The sequence below is a fragment of the Amphiura filiformis genome, chromosome 4 (genome assembly GCF_039555335.1).
Source record: "Amphiura filiformis chromosome 4, Afil_fr2py, whole genome shotgun sequence".
Taxonomy (NCBI): domain Eukaryota; kingdom Metazoa; phylum Echinodermata; class Ophiuroidea; order Amphilepidida; family Amphiuridae; genus Amphiura; species Amphiura filiformis.
The window spans coordinates 38,392,500-38,410,613 of NC_092631.1; the positions used below are offsets into that span (position 1 = coordinate 38,392,500).

Genomic DNA, 18,114 nt, shown 5'->3' on the forward strand with positions numbered 1-18,114 from the left:
ATTTGCGTAGACACATCGCTATGATAATTAATCCTGTTACATCACTTCTTCTACGGCGAATTATACCGCCGCGGTTTTTTTCCATGCAGACGAATTCAACTATGATACACCTATTTTTTTATATTTTTTTTTGTATTATACCCGAGCGATGAGGGCGTCCTTATCGGGGTTTTTTTCTTCAGTGCAAAGCGTTTTTTTGCCACAGCATCGATACCGAGCTCGGCCACTCGCTTGTTGCTTTTTACGTGTTATAGGTTACATTTGAATGGTTTATGATAAATAGATAATCGTCACTATGCAAAACCATACTCATTACGTGGTCAGTGCCTTAAAAATTCGAAGCAGAATCACCCGTAAAAAAAATTAAAAACTGGTCTTGCCTCCACGAAATGAGCGTTAAGTCGCAAGTGGGTAGTTTTGAAATGCCATGGCTACTGCGTTGGTGGTCATGGTTTCCTTCATAAATGGCCCATTGTGCCCCCATTCATAAAGGACATACAGACATACTTCTGGCTTGAACAGGTGCGCGGCAAACAAAGAACACCACCGCAGAAGCCAGGGTGTCTTGAAACTACCAACTTGCGACCAAATTTCGTGGTAACATATATTTGTCATCCTAACCTATCACCTGTCTAGCACATTTACACAAAGTCATAATGTGCTATTGGCGGGTTAAAACAGGTGAAATATAAGATGACGAATATACATGACCAGTGATATTAGTTTTTACGCTGGTCTTTCTGCTTCGATCTTTTAAGGCACTGACACGTAATGTTAAACTGCTATGGGTCTAAACTCCGATACTATATGACATTCGTATAATAGTGTGAATACGATTTTGAAGTAACGAACATACTGACAGTAGGGAAGCATAAAAGCATCACAATCACATTAGAACTTCATATTATTAAGTCATTGGAGAACATTTTGAGGTTATAATGAAATCAAATCATTATTTGTGAAAATGATTTTTAAAAAAGAGTTTTTTTGTTAGTATATCTAAGCAAAGAGCGCGTTTCACAGAATGTGTTCTTTCTTGTCGTCATGGTCGTAGTGGGGCAGTCTGATGACATCATCATGGTCATAGGTTTACGCTAGTATGAGTAGGCAAACCCGATAGGTCCAATCAGACGCCACAATACACACCCTATATAGATTATTCCGATTTGTTTAGAGTACAAGAACACACAATAGAATTATCTAAAACCCTCTTTTTGCACTAAATTGTGTCTTTCAATAATTATTGTTTAATTCCTGTTTTAATGTGCCAACAGTTGTGAGTTAATTTGGATATATAGCTACTTTAAAATATCTATCCGTTTTTTAATATGTGTAAAAGTATACACATAATAATTAAAAGGGTGTTATTATTGTAAACAGATTTATATGTACTACGGTTTTGATGAAAAAAATCGTAGTTTAGAACAATTCCATGGTGTTATAAGTGAATGATTTTGTTTTCAAATAAACTATGATAAAAGATATTCACTCCTATTTGTGATCGTCATTTATTCGTCGTATTTGTGGCCGTACACCACGAATGGGCCGTAAAGTCGACAAATTGTATTCTGAGTTACAGAGTAAAATGTGCATGAAGGTCGTATTCATAGGTACCTCAATTTGGTGCGACATGTATCTCATTTTGATAGCGCCAGTCAAACACCTGTTAAACCAATCAATAATCCAATTGCTGAAGAGGATAATTTAGCTTCTACCTATGTCTGTAGAATTCTTAAATAGCTCTAGTCTTTGTTTGTTTTGACTAAATCCTGTACAAAGCATTGTATTTTGTGTAGGTACCGTATATGTATAACCAACAATCAACAATGAGAGGACTTTCCTGAACCTCGTTGACTTGGTGATGATTTAAAATGACCGCCAATTATGACTGTTTGATATTTTATTACCAGCAATGTGGAAAAAGAGACACATGTAGAACCGAAAAAGTACCATTTTGTTGAAGGAGCAGAGTTCAACAAACCATAACCCCGCTTCTGGATATCATTTGAAGTAAAATCATATACCATTTTAAAGCTTATGATATACTATAATTTTCTAAACACGAAATAAAACAAAATTGACTGAAGGCCTACTTTACGGCTCATTCGTGGTGTACGGTCACATTTGTGTATTGAGATAGCAAACAGTGGCTGTTTTATCGTCCTACGGATGTTTTGTATACCCACGAGCACTTGAAATTACTGGGGTGTAGATTTTAAATTGAGTCACTTATTAAGGTAAACCCATTTGAAATTCCCACTCTTCAACTAAAAGACTTGAACATGTTGAATGATATAATTATTGTTTTGCAGAACTTTCTGGATTTTTAGAAAGATTCAAACGTTTAATCAATATACTTTCTCAAAATTTTACACACGGCCAGTTTTACACTTATCCAAACACTTCAATACTTGTTTTACTTGCAACACTTTTTTTTGTAGGAGCTGAGAGACATATCGGAGTGCATTCTGAATACGAGGAATGTCCTTCTGATATCAAATAATTTAGATTTTTTGAAATTCGTGATGTAATACAAATTTTGTGACAGATTATTAAAATTTGATATTTTTAAAATTTTTGATATTTAAAAGTCCTCGAAGTAAACTTTATAAATCTAATAATATGTAATTAAAGTGCATGTAGCTGGGATAAAAAGCCGAAGATCAATTGAAAATTTTGACCTTTCATTTTGAAGATATACGTTTTTTTTTCCAAAAAGACCTAAATTTTGTTGGTGATTTGGGGAAAAAAATTCCATATCTTCAATATGAAAGGTCAAAATTTTTAATTGATCGTCGGCTTTTCTTCCCAGCTACATACACTTTAATTACATATCATAAGATTTATAAAGTTTACTTCGAGGACTGTTAAATATCAAAAATATCAATTTTAATCATTTGCCATAATAAAATATGTATTATATCGCGAATTTCAAAAAATCTAAATTATTTGATATCAGAATGACATTCTTCGTATTCATAATGCAATTCGATATGTCTGATGTGCTCTCATGTCCCACAAAAATACTACCCAAACGTTCATACCCCATCCCTTAAGGTAATATATCTATAGGAGGTAAACAATACTTTTAACACAATACATTTAATTCATAAATGCTCCTAAACACTAAATGATACACATATCCAAGTACTTAGATATTAATCCAAGTATTCTGATGATAATGTTTGCTTTAAAGATTAAACATAATGTTTATGAACACTATTGATGTTTAGTTCATAAACAGGGTGTTTATTTCTTAAAAGTGATATGCAAATAATGACAATGTCTAAATACTTTGATGTGTTTATCATTTCGTATTTAGGAACATTTGCAGTGATTAATTTAGTTTTAGAAGTGTATAATCATAGACTGTAATTTTACAGTCTATAGTGTTTACCTTCTGTAAACGTCCAGCATTGTTTAAAAATAGTTGCACGTATTGAAGTTTTAATAGACAAATCTTTAGAATCTATAAACTTATTAGAACTTCTACATGTCTTTATACCCCTAACGTTTAATTTAATCTTCGATAAGTTTGTCGCGTTTCAGAATTTCCATCAGCAATTCTACGAGTTCGTCGCGTGGTCGAGGTTTGGGACGACCAGGTTTACCACCATCCGGAACTGTAGGCGTGCCCTCGTCTGTGCCCTCATCCGCCTCTTCATCCGTTTCTTCGTCCGGCGTAGCCGGTGCACTGCATCTTCCACCCAAATTACCTGTATCGCAAGTATCAATCCCATCACCGTCAACGGTTACTTCTCCCACATAACAACCCAAAATATAAGGGAACTTTGTTTCCGAGACGTGATACTGCCATTTGGTTTTAGCTGCATCTAGAAACCGGCCGTTACAACCGTTTGCATCTAGTGGTTCATCTGTGGGGCCGTAGATAGGGAAACCATCTAAAGCCACACCTAAGAAGATTTGAGATGGCTCTTGATATTGGCTCATGAGTTCTTCAAAGAGGCATTTTGGTACACCATGGTAATGATAGACTCCCTTTTGATCCGGATGACCACCACAGATGTCCAACTCTTCATTGAGAGTAGCGTCTAGATTGGCTGATGTACATGGATTGAAGAACGCCACTCCATTGACAGCGTATCCGATGATTCCTTTATTAAGAGGACTTGTTGATGACGCAACTGTAGGATTCAGGGGAATATGACGTCTGAAGGATTGCTCTGCCATCTCGTTAGGATTGCAATCGTTAGGAAAAGTGCCTGTGTCATGGTCTGGTGTTCCGTCACTGGTAAGGATATGATTCTCCCGGTTGGAAGTGATGGAAACAGATCTAAATGAATATTTAAAAGGAAGAAAACATGTTTGTATTTAATATTATCATCATCTTTCATTTTTTCTACCACTACGTATGGACATCCACTGGTATTATGTTTGTAACCTAGTGTGCAAAAGTTAACCCCCTGGACACTACTGGTCATCTAACAGCATTTCTGCTTGGTTGATAACTTGAATGCTCATTTCAATTACCAATTATGACCGGGCTTTAAACTATTTATGGTCAAACCTGCATTTGCAGATGATCTTATTAATACCCTCCTTGATTTGTTCAAAATTGGACACAATATATATTTTGGCCAATCGGCAGGTAGTTCTCATGGGGTTAACAAGTCACGTCGACGCTGATTCAACTTTAACGTCATTGATCTTACCTCATGTCAACCTATGGTTGAATTTCAACCTCAATTCAACATTATGTTCATGGTGGTTGAAATCAGGTTGATGATCAACGTCGATTCTACGTTGACGTATCAACTCGTCGATAAACCTGATTTCCACCTGTGTTGAGATGTGGTTGAAATCACGTTCTTCTTCAACTCAACACCGACCTGCAGGTCGGTGTTTTCAACTACAATTCAACGTGAAGTTGATATCGGGTCGATATATGGTCGACATGCGATTGAAATTTGGTCGATATAATGCAGAGGTGGAGGGTCAGTGTCTCGATTTCCCCGCTCAAAAATTGGCAGCCCCATACTTATCCCCCAACTCTGTGCATTTCTCAGAAAGAAAACAAAGTGTGTGTAGTGGGGCGCTCAAGTCACTGCTGTATCAAAATATACTGCGCCAAAAAAGTATCCTTACACTTGGAAAAATAATCACAATTTCAAAACTGAACAATATTGGGGGTAAATTTGGTTTTTTTAACATGTTTAATAGATGGAATACGGTATCTAATCCGGCACATTATGACACCACATTAAATCCAATGTGACCTCAAGAAGTAAAGGTACAAGCAATTGAATAGACGAATGTCCAGTTTAAAAGTGACAAACTGGCCTATAACAGGCGCAAAAAGATTCCAGCAAGTGCAACAAAGAGACAACACAGTTTTTTCAATGAAGCGTTATATAAAGCAGTTTTTATTTCTGTTTTTACTTCTCTGTACTTTTCATTTTATTTGTCAGTTCTTTTGTTTCAGTTTTCATTTGTAATTCCTTTTGTTTTAAATTAAAGGCACGCATAGATTACCCATTCACCACTCTCAAACCAGATGTCTAGTCCGTGGAGTTTTTGAATAGGCCAGTTTATCACTTTTAAAACTGGACCTTCGTCTAATCAAATGCTTGTAACTTTGCTTCTTGAAGTCACATTGGATTCAATGGGGTGTCATAATGTGCCGGATTAGGTAGTGCATCTATTAAAAAAACAAATTTACCCCAATATTGTTCAGTTTTGAAATTGTGATTATTTTTCCAAGTGTACGGATACTTTTCTGGTGCAGTATAGCACCGCAGAACATATAAGTATTTTCGGGTGAGCAGTGAGCAACCATAGCTAAGTAGAATATTATACAGCGCACAAAAAGTATCCGAACACTTAAAACAATATCTTGAAGATAATTAATAATCTAAAGTACCATAATAAAGTATAATCATTGGTTGGATAATTTTGTTCTGCGTATTTTGATACCTCATTTGGCACGATGCGACTTTATTTTGGCACGTTATATCGAATTCAAGGGATTAATGTTAGTCAAAAAAGGTCTAACTCGACTAATTTTCGACTAACTAAAATTAGTTAAACATTAAGACATAATTAGTTTTTATTCAGAAAAAATAATGCTGAAATGGTGTATTTATAATGCTAAAAGTAATACCATTTCACATAATGCATCATTTCAACATATTTTCTTATAATATTATAATAGGCCTATTCAATTTGTAAAGAATAAGAAATTGCATGATTAATTGAATTTATGACTTATGAATATCTGATTTTAGATAAGTAATTAGTCATTTCTTGAAGACAATTAGGCTAACGTAAAGTACCGTAATCATTAATAGTTGGATAATTATTATTGTTCTGCGTAATTTGATACCTCATTTGGCACGATGCGACTTTATTTTGCCAGTTATACCGAATTGAATGAAAAAGGGAGCATTTCAAAAGTGACAAATGTCTCCTATTTCAGGAGTCAGGACGATTCCTACCGGCTATTGTAACGGGCTCATTATAGTGTGACATATGAACACTCACTCGCTGTGCTCATCATTATAGCCTATAGCGTGTTTTGAGAGAAAAGTCAATGTAAATTTGATCACTTTATGATGATGCTCTCTTTTTATTCAAATTGGTGTAATTTGGGAATATTAAGTCGAATAATGGCAAATGGTATCAAAATACGCAGAACAGCATTCTCCATCTATTGATTATACTTCATTTGGTATTTTAGATTTAGTGTCTTTTTTTTAATTTTTATTTTTGTTCGGATACTTTTTGTGAGCAGTATATTTATTTCTTCACGGGTAGAAAAAGTATTACTCGTGCAAGTCCAAGTTGCCCGGCTCCATATACCAGAGTATTACAAGCTGCAGTGCCGAGAGACCACCCCCCCATACACAACTATATACATACCCCGTGAAAGCTGCCAGTTCTTCGTCGGTAAGGGCGTGAGATACGCTGATGCAAACAGCGATACAAACTAGAGCCAATCTCTGTGAAATAAGAAAACAGACATTTCATGTACAACTTTTGAGCAGTGTTCTATTTAAGGCGACGAAAAAAAACCCTGTTCTACGGGCCCAACCGACCGAGATTTTCCGTTTTGAGATTGTATTTTGTTTTGTTTAATTTGCTGTATATGTAGAATCAGCCCTTTTTTGGCAAAAGTCCATTTCTTTTAACTGAATAAAACGAGTGCAAAATGAGGAGACAATTACAAACGAATTGGTAAGTGATTTTTTATTTGCTAACAGTGGCGTGGCTAGGGGAAGGAATGTACCTTGTGCGCCGTCCTGGGGGGGGGGGGCGAATTGACCAGTTCAGGATCGATCGGTAAAAGTCAAATTTTTCGCACATTTCAGCATAAATAGTCATTAGAAAGATCAATTTAAGACTGAAATTCACCTTGATTATAAATTAGTGGTATGTGTGCAAATTTTCGCGCAGTTGTTTCTAAAATGGGGGACGCCATTTTTAAGTTCCAAGTTCTTGAAAATGAGAGAATATAATGAACGAGCCAAACAACAAACTAACGAACGAATAAATAAATTGTCGACCATAACTGTATGTCGTAAGTGAGTAATTTTTATGGGTGAAGTAGTTAGGAGTGATAGGCCTAAAAAATATATGACCAGTAATATAATATTTGTATGTGTAATGAAAGTTTAAAACAAAAGATGAAATGCCTAGTCATCGTGGTTATCTTTTTCAAAGTATGTTTTGTGCTCATTAATGTGCCCGGGGCATAATAATTACAAGATTTGAAAAAAAAATTGCGATGAGGCATTCATCTTTTCAAAATTTTATTACATCATATTTACCCAGGGAATGCCCAGGGTAACCCGATCAGCAAAAATGCTGTTCTTACACCGGGCCCAGCATCATAACAATTGCACAACAGAAATTTAAAATTACATATTATAAAGTACAGCAAAATTATTAGCACATATCAAATCAATCCAACATGACAAAATAATATAGGACCATTTTACTCTCCATAATGATAAAAGATTTGCCTTTGTCATTGTTACGAAACTATAGGCCTATACTTACCATTATTGTATAGAGGTTGTTCCAGTACGTCAACTGTATTTTTCAATTCCAATTTATATCAAAAAGTTTAAACTGGTATCAGCTTGGTGAAGAAACCGTTGTGGTCCCTTGAAGATAATGTCTCAAAAGTAACGCAATCTTCCAGTGGGCGGTGTAGCCCCGCTTGCTATGATATCTTACACCTTACACTGCTATTTTCATTGGGTAGGCCATCTCTTCATACTATTTATGTAGTTTAGCTTACGTCATAAGGGTTAAAATTCAATGTGTGCCTGATACATGCTGGTGCCTTAATACAAACTTTAAATACACTTTAATATTTATATAATGTCTAAATCGACACAAGAACAATGAACTGATATTGGGATACATAATATAAGTCGTGGCATATACAGTGTGACCCAGAATGATTAGTATCGGGCAACACTCATTATTTTCCATTTTTTTAAAACTATATTACTATCACTTGTGTGACTTGTGCTATCTTTATTTTGCGGGAATTGTATATACATCAAATCTCAAATGGTATTTTTTCTTCAGAATGGTGCAAGTTTGTCGAATATATTATTGCACCTACAGATGGGCTATAATGAGTTACGAGTCCTTTGCATCTTAGATAATACGAAAGCAGTTTTTAATCGATTTTCAATATTAAATTTTTTATGTCACGCCCAAAAAACAAATGACGATATCTCTATGAAATTAACAAAATAAGTAGGTGACATTTGTACCTCAGCTGATTTAATATTTTTAATATTTTTTTTTTCAAATCGGGAGATTACACAGTACTGATTCTGGACACCCTGTATATAGACCAGTCAGTCTAGTGTTTTGTCACTCCAAATATACGAGGGTCATTCAAAAAGTTCTACCTCCATCATCACATCTCTTATCTCACGTGCCAGGATATTGAAATTACTCATGATTATACTCTTAAATCTAGTAAAACGGTACTCTCAGCAAGCATTAGGTAGGCCTATTGATTAAATTATCTGAACAGAAATAAAGCAATTTAATCATTTTCAGAAATAAATCTGTAATGATTTCTACATAGATGTGGGCAACCTTTTAAATCAAAATTATCCATCATCATGCAGTTATTGTTAACTACTGTATACACACAACACAGAGGCACTCACAATAGGTAATTGACCTCTACTGGTAGCGCTGTGTTGTAGGTATAGGATGGCAACTAGTTAGCATCATATATCAAAAAGTATAAGACCTATGATTTTAGTACTTGCTCTATAGTGAGATTACTTATTCTTTTTTAATGTGTCTGCATTTTTAACCCGATACAAGTTTCGGTAACGGGGGACCATACATTTTTGTGAGAAAGGAAACCTCAAAATCTTGTCCAAAGTCCCGTGCAAAATCAATGCTAATTTTACCTCACCGAACCGGCCTGGGTTTGCCGCAGTTGGAAGACGGGTGTCGCGAAACTGTTTGAGGTACGAATTTAGTACTTTCTGTCAATCAAGCTTGATCTATACTCTTTATGCCAGCCTTTAATTCATTAGCATAGGAATTTTAATAACAGGGGACCGCCTTGATAAGTAAAATGACAGGAGATCGCATGAAACTCAAGTCAGAGAGAGCCCAGACCAGTGTGAAGCCAACCGGAAATGGTAACCATGGCAGTCAAGTGGCCCATAGGCGCTAATTGGCTGTGACTGTGGTAGATCAGAGAAGGTAGTAGATGGAACTAGTTTAGCACTGGGTTATTGTTGGCACTTGACAAACAGCACTTAAAGTAAGTGTTGTAAAGGTCATGGAAAATTTACTGTAGACATAACTGCACTATTTTCTTTTCAGACCGTCTCCGACATACCAAATCTGAATTCACTTTAACCAACACATCTATAAGGGAACTGGAATGAGCGTTTTGAGCGTTTCGACAGCATTTGTTGTGGGACATGAGAGCACATCAGACCTATCGAATTGCATTCTGAATACGAAGAATGTCTTTCTGATATCAAATAATTTTCATTTTATGAAATTCACGATATAATACAAATGTTATGACAAATTATTAAAATTTGATATTTTCACATTTTGGAGATATAACAGTCCTCGAAGTAAATTTTATAAATTTAATGATATAGTCTAAAAGTGTATGTAGCTGGGAGGAAAAGCCGACAATCAATTGAAAATTTTGACCTTTTATATTGAAGATATGGATTTTTTTCCCAAAAAGACCCATTTTTTTTGTTTTTTGGGGAAAAAATCCATATCTTCAATACGAAAGGTCAAAATTTTCAATTGATCGTCGGCTTTTCATCCCACCTACATACACTTTAGGTAAAAATCATCAGATTTATAAAGTTTACTTCGAGTACTGTTAATTATCAAAAATATCAATTTTTAATGATTTGTGTATTGTATTGCGAATTTCAAAAAATCAACATTATTTGATATCAGAAGGCCATTTTTCGTATTCAGAATGCAATTTGATATGTCTGATGTGCTCTAATGTCCCACAATAAATACTCTCCAAACGTTCATACCCCTTCCATTAACAACCAAAAATCACATAACTTTTATTATCCACTCAAGTCAAGTTCCCGGATGCATCTTTCTGGTTCTGTTTCTATTATACACATATAGACTATTGACTTTACATAGACACCCTCTTAGCCAATCAGAAATGGTGTTATACGTTGTCATTGACAGACTGTTTGTGTGGAGGAGGCGGAACCAAACTGGTTGCTGAGGAAATCTGCATTCTGTCTCAGAGAGATTTCAATCATGAAACAAATGTATGCGCAGCGCCATCTTTCATGGCAGGCATCTTATATAGTTGCAAAGTCGTATGTGTCGTCCTTCCAATGAAATTATCGGCTATGATGAACATGATGAATGATAATACCAGTTTTGTCCGTTGGGCTATAGGAAGCGAGTGTCTCTTTATTTCCATGGTACCGGTAGCTAACGTGGGCTGATGGATAGGTGTATAGGCCCTATGGTACTTGATCGATAACGCAAAGTAACCTTTAATTTTTTTTTTCATTATTTTATATATTTTATGGGGTTTTTTTTAACTGTCTGAAATTTCGCACCCCCCCCCCCCCTTTTTTTTAAAGAAATTTTGGGTTATTTTAGAATATTTCTTAAAATTGTGGGCTTTTTTAGAATGTTTTGTGAAATTTTGTGTTATTTCTCCTTATTTTGTGATATTTTGGATTATTTTGTGTTTTCGTAATTTTGCGTTATCGATCCAGTGACATTGGGCCTTTTTCTAACTGCTGAAAACAAGTAGTTCTTCACTGCGTTATCTAATGCTGATCACAAGTATAAGTTCATCAATGCGTTATCTAACTGCTGATAGCAAGTAATTCATCAATGCGTTAGGCCTATCTAATGCTGATAATAAGTAGTTTATCAATAACCTTTCTAGTACTGGTGAACGCAAATACATGTAGTTCATCAAAGCGCGCTAACAAGTGATTGCAAGTAGTTCATCAGTATCCTATTTACTGCTGATGCTGATGGCAAGTATTTCACCAATTCCTGATAGCAATCTGCTCCTGATAGCAAGTAGTTACTCAATGATGCCCTACTGTTGAGAACAAGTAATCATCAATGCGCTATCTACTGCTGATAAGAAACTAGTTCATCAATGTTATATCTACTGCTGATAGCAAGTACTTCATCAATGCCCTATCTTCTGCTGATAGCAAGTACTTCATCAATGCCCTATCTTCTGCTGATAGCAAGTACTTCATCAATGCCCGATCTTCTGCTGATAGCAAGTACTTCATCAATGCCCTATCTTCTGCTGATAGCAAGTACTTCATCAATGCCCTATCTTCTGCTGATAGCAAGTACTTCATCAATGCCCTATCTTCTGCTGATAGCAAGTACTTCATCAATGTCCTATCTTCTGCTGATAGCAAGTACTTCATCAATGCCCTATCTTCTGCTGATAGCAAGTACTTCATCAATGCCCTATCTTCTGCTGATAACAAGTACTTCATCAATGCCCCATCTTCTGCTGATAACAAGTACTTCATCAATGCCCTATCTTCTGCTGATAGCAAGTACTTCATCAATGCCCTATCTTCTGCTGATAGCAAGTACTTCATCAATGCCCTATCTTCTGCTGATAGCAAGTACTTCATCAATGCCCTATCTTCTGCTGATAGCAAGTACTTCATCAATGCCCTATCTTCTGCTGATAGCAAGTACTTCATCAATGCCCTATCTTCTGCTGATAGCAAGTACTTCATCAATGCCCTATCTTCTGCTGATAGCAAGTACTTCATCAATGCCCTATCTGCAGCTGATAACAAGTACTTCATCAATGCCCTATCTGCAGCTGATAACAAGTACTTCATCAATGCCCTATCTTCTGCTGATAGCAAGTACTTCATCAATGCCCTATCTGCAGCTGATAACAAGTACTTCATCAATGCCCTATCTTCTGCTGATAGCACGTACTTCATCAATGCCCTATCTTCTGCTGATAGCAAGTACTTCATCAATGCCCTATCTTCTGCTGATAGCAAGTACTTCATCAATGCCCTATCTTCTGCTGATAGCAAGTACTTCATCAATGCCCTATCTGCAGCTGATAGCAAGTACTTCATCAATGCCCTATCTTCTGCTGATAGCAAGTACTTCATCAATGCCCTATCTTCTGCTGATAGCAAGTACTTCATCAATGCCCTATCTTCTGCTGATAGCAAGTACTTCATCAATGCCCTATCTGCAGCTGATAGCAAGTACTTCATCAATGCCCTATCTTCTGCTGATAGCAAGTACTTCATCAATGCCCTATCTTCTGCTGATAGCAAGTACTTCATCAATGCCCTATCTTCTGCTGATAGCAAGTACTTCATCAATGCCCTATCTTCTGCTGATAGCAAGTACTTCATCAATGCCCTATCTGCAGCTGATAGCAAGTACTTCATCAATGCCCTATCTTCTGCTGATAGCAAGTACTTCATCAATGCCCTATCTTCTGCTGATAGCAAGTACTTCATCAATGCCCTATCTTCTGCTGATAGCAAGTACTTCATCAATGCCCTATCTTCTGCTGATAGCAAGTACTTCATCAATGCCCTATCTTCTGCTGATAGCAAGTACTTCATCAATGCCCTATCTTCTGCTGATAGCAAGTACTTCATCAATGCCCTATCTTCTGCTGATAACAAGTACTTCATCAATGCCCTATCTTCTGCTGATAACAAGTACTTCATCAATGCCCTATCTTCTGCTGATAACAAGTACTTCATCAATGCCCTATCTTCTGCTGATAGCAAGTACTTCATCAATGCCCTATCTTCTGCTGATAGCAAGTACTTCATCAATGCCCTATCTGCAGCTGATAGCAAGTACTTCATCAATGCCCTATCTTCTGCTGATAGCACGTACTTCATCAATGCCCTATCTTCTGCTGATAGCAAGTACTTCATCAATGCCCTATCTGCAGCTGATAGCAAGTACTTCATCAATGCCCTATCTTCTGCTGATAACAAGTACTTCATCAATGCCCTATCTTCTGCTGATAGCAAGTACTTCATCAATGCCCTATCTTCTGCTGATAGCACGTACTTCATCAATGCCCTATCTTCTGCTGATAGCAAGTACTTCATCAATGCCCTATCTTCTGCTGATAGCAAGTACTTCATCAATGCCCTATCTTCTGCTGATAGCACGTACTTCATCAATGCCCTATCTTCTGCTGATAGCAAGTACTTCATCAATGCCCTATCTTCTACTGATAGCAAGTACTTCATCAATGCCCTATCTTCTGCTGATAGCAAGTACTTCATCAATGCCCTGTCTTCTGCTGATAGCAAGTACTTCATCAATGCCCTATCTTCTGCTGATAGCAAGTACTTCATCAATGCCCTATCTTCTACTGATAGCAAGTACTTCATCAATGCCCTATCTTCTGCTGATAGCAAGTACTTCATCAATGTCCTATCTTCTACTGATAGCAAGTACTTCATCAATGCCCTATCTTCTGCTGATAGCAAGTACTTCATCAATGCCCTGTCTTCTGCTGATAGCAAGTACTTCATCAATGCCCTATCTTCTACTGATAGCAAGTACTTCATCAATGCCCTATCTTCTGCTGATAGCAAGTACTTCATCAATGTCCTATCTTCTGCTGATAGCAAGTACTTCATCAATGCCCTATCTTCTGCTGATAGCAAGTACTTCATCAATGCCCTATCTTCTGCTGATAACAAGTACTTCATCAATGCCCTATCTTCTGCTGATAGCAAGTACTTCATCAATGCCCTATCTTCTGCTGATAGCAAGTACTTCATCAATGCCCTATCTGCAGCTGATAGCAAGTACTTCATCAATGCCCTATCTTCTGCTGATAGCAAGTACTTCATCAATGCCCTATCTTCTGCTGATAGCAAGTACTTCATCAATGCCCTATCTTCTGCTGATAGCAAGTACTTCATCAATGCCCTATCTTCTGCTGATAGCAAGTATACTACGCCAATAAAGTATCCTTACACTTGGAAAAATAATCACAATTTCAAAACTGAACAATATTGGGGTAAATTTGTTTTTAATAGATGCACTATCTAATCCTGCACATTATGACACCACATTGAATCCAATGTGACCTCAAGAAGTAAAGTTACAAGCAATTGAATAGACGAAGGTCCGGTTTTAAAAGTGACAAACTGGCCTATACCAGGCGCAAAAAGATTCCAACGAGCGAAACAAAGAGACAACACAGTTTCTTCAATGAAGCGTTATTTAAAGCAGTTTTTATTTCAGTTTTTGCTCCTCTGTACTTTTCATAACTTTCATTTTATTTGTCAGTTCTTTTGTTTGTTTGTTTGTTCCTTTTGTTTTAAATTAAAGCCAAACGCATAAATTAGCCATTCACCACTCTCAAACCAGATGTCTAGTCTGTGGAGTTTTGAATAGGCCAGTTTGTCACTTTTAAAACTGGACCTTCGTCTGATCAAATGCTTGTAACTTTGCTTCTTGAAGTCACATTGGATTCAATGTGGTGTCATAATGTGCGGGATTAGATAGTGCATCTATTTTTTTTTAATTTACCCCAATATTGTTCAGTCTGGAAATTGTGATTATTTTTCCAAGTGTAAGGATACTTTATTGGCGCAGTATACTTCATCAATGCCCTATATCTACTGCTGATAGCAACTCAAGTCAAGTTCCCGGATGCATCTTTCTGGTTCTGTTTCTATTATACACATATAATGAACATGATGAATGATAATACCAGTTTTGTCCGTTGGACTATAGGAAGCGAGTGTCTCTTTATTTCCATGGTACCGGTAGCTAACGTGGGCCGATGGATAGGTGTAGGCCCTATGGTACTTGATCGATAACGCAAAGTAACCTTTAATTTCTTTTTTTCATTATTTTATATATTTATGTTTTTTTAAACTGTTTTCTGAAATTTTGCACCCCCCTTTTTTTTTTTTTTTTTTAAAGAAATTTTGGGTTATTTTAGAATATTTCTTAAAATTGTGGGCTTTTTTAGAATGTTTTATGAAATTTTGTGTTATTTCTCCTTATTTTGTGATATTTTGGATTATTTTGTGTTTTCGTAATTTTGCGTTATCGATCCAGTGACATTGTGCCTTTTTCTAACTGCTGATAACAACTAGTTCATCAATGTTATATCTACTGCTGATATACTTCATCAATGCCTTATCTTCTGCTGATAGCAAGTACTTCATCAATGCTCTATCTACTGCTGATAGCAAGCCCTATCTGCAGCTGATAGCAAGTAGTTCATCAATCGCCATCTACTGCTGGCTGCATGGTAGCAAGTATAGTTCGTCAATGCGTTATCAACATTGGACTAAAAGGGGATTTCCCGCCAACAAAATCATAACATTTTATGTGGCGGCAAAAAAAAATGATAGGCCTAGGCGAGCATGGCAGCCAAATGGCATACACGTAGCGTTACGACTTATGCACTACTATAATGCAGCAAACTAATGTATAATATTTAAATGAGGTTCTGAATATAATAATCAATTATACACATTAATTTACAATTATTTTAGAAAGTGCCACATACCTTTGAACACTTATTTGGGATTCTAGTCCCCACTCTTGGGACACGTCTCACTTCGTATATGCATGTGTTGATCATTTTGTACTTAATTGTGAATATAAAAAAGTTAACCAGTGGCCATGCGTTTTGAGTTGGGCCAGTAAACATGGTAAATAGGTGGAGATGTTACATGCGCGCGACATAGGGTTCATCTTTTTAATTTTCTCAGTTAATATGCAGCCTATGTAGTTAAATTTGGTGTCAAATTAAAGCTTGTGATGAGACCAGTATGTCAATTTTTTTGAAAAATTATTCTCCATTCAAAATTGACAAACGACACGTGATACCCCAGTATGTCGAATAATAGTTGAATTCATATCCATATTGGCCACACAGTCGCGATATACCAAAAGCCTTTGCATCGGGGCTTGAGATTGGAATTCCAGTTTCCTTTCTCACGAAGTAAGGGCTGAGAGTAAAATTGTATAATTGATTGTGTTTGGGAGTGGCCTTCTCTCTTTTCTCTTTTTCCTAGCTATTTTCTTCCATTTCTTGCTTTGTTTATCAAAGCTATCTAGGCCAGCATGCATATTTATTAGCCTACACTGGCTATCCAGGCTTGTGGATTTGTATGAGCTTGGAACGGTCCATGGTTTTCCATGGATTAGCATGTGTCCCTCACGGACCAACCTGGGTAAACAAACAAACAAACAAACAAACAAACAAAACAGTGGTGTATGTCACATATTTACGACATAGTGGCGTAAGTCACGGATACGCCACTATGTCTTCCAAAACAAGGGAAATGTTCCGGGGAAATGTTGTACACAATAGTTCCATTGAGTGAGATACGCCAAACCTAATTAGTGATAATACTTAATTAATTAATGACATGTATGTCTTGAAAATTTGTCAGAATGTAGAGTTTTATACATAGATTATGAAATTGATCTTATCTCATTTTGTCAAAAATGGCTGATACGCCACTATGTCTTGCGAGCGACGAAATTTTCGCGCAGTTGTTTCTAGAATGGGGACGCCATTATGTATTCCAAGTTCTTGAAAATGAGAGAAAAATATAATGAACGAGCCAAAAAACAAACTAACGAACGAATAAATAAATTGTCGACCATAACTGTCTGTCGTAAGTGAGTAATTTTTTTTATGGGAGAAGTATTTTGGAGTGATAGGCCTAAAAAATATATGACCAGTAATATAATATTTTTATGTGTAATGAAAGTTCTTGAAGTATTAAAACAAAAGATGAAATGCCTAGTCATCGTGGTTATCTTTTTCAAAGTATGTTTTGTGCTCATTAATGTGCTCGGGACATAATAATTACAAGATTTAAAAAAAAAAAGAGAAAATTGCGATGAGGCATTCATCTTTTCAAAATTTTATTACATCATATTTACCCAGGGAATGCCCAGGGTAACCCGATCAGCAAAAATGCTGTTCTCACATTTTGGATTATTTTGTGTTTTCGTAATTTTGCGTTATCGATCCAGTGACATTGGGCCTTTTTCTAACTGCTGATAACAACTAGTTCATCAATGTTATATCTACTGCTGATATACTTCATCAATGCCTTATCTTCTGCTGATAGCAAGTACTTCATCAATGCTCTATCTCATAGCAAACCCTATCTGCAGCTCATAGCAAGTAGTTCATCAATCGCCATCTACTGCTGGCTGCATGCAGAAAGACTCATCTCTTTCTTCCATGCTGCATGGTAGCAAGTTTAGTTCGTCAATGCGTTATCAACCGGGTTATCAACATTGGACTAAAAGGGGATTTCCCGCCAACAAAATCATAACATTTTATGTGGCGGCAACAAAAATGATAGGCCTACGCGAGCATGGCAGCCAAATGGCATACATGCACGTAGCGTTACGACTTATGCACTACTATATAAAATGCAGCAAACTAATGTATAATAAACACCTCAAAAGAAATAAGTCCCCCTCTGAACATGTCGTCATAACATCGTAAGGTTTCATTTTGTACCAACAAAACTAACTTTGAAATAATGATATGACTGTTTACTAAGTGCTGTGTGAAAATGAGAGATTTCCATGACTTCAGGG

At 36.4% G+C, this 18,114-nt stretch overlaps 1 protein-coding gene across 1 annotated transcript; it reads right to left on the reverse strand.

Annotated features, from left to right (window-relative positions):
* Positions 1–2,831: 2,831 nt before the first annotated feature.
* LOC140150863 (uncharacterized) lies at positions 2,832–8,156 on the reverse strand. Its single transcript, XM_072173012.1, has 3 exons — positions 8,020–8,156; positions 6,880–6,959; positions 2,832–4,294 (listed from the first exon to the last, which is right to left on the reverse strand). Exons 1-3 carry the CDS (start codon positions 8,020–8,022, stop codon positions 3,520–3,522), a joined length of 858 nt encoding a protein of 285 aa, XP_072029113.1. The 5' UTR covers positions 8,023–8,156; the 3' UTR covers positions 2,832–3,519.
* Positions 8,157–18,114: the final 9,958 nt, after the last annotated feature.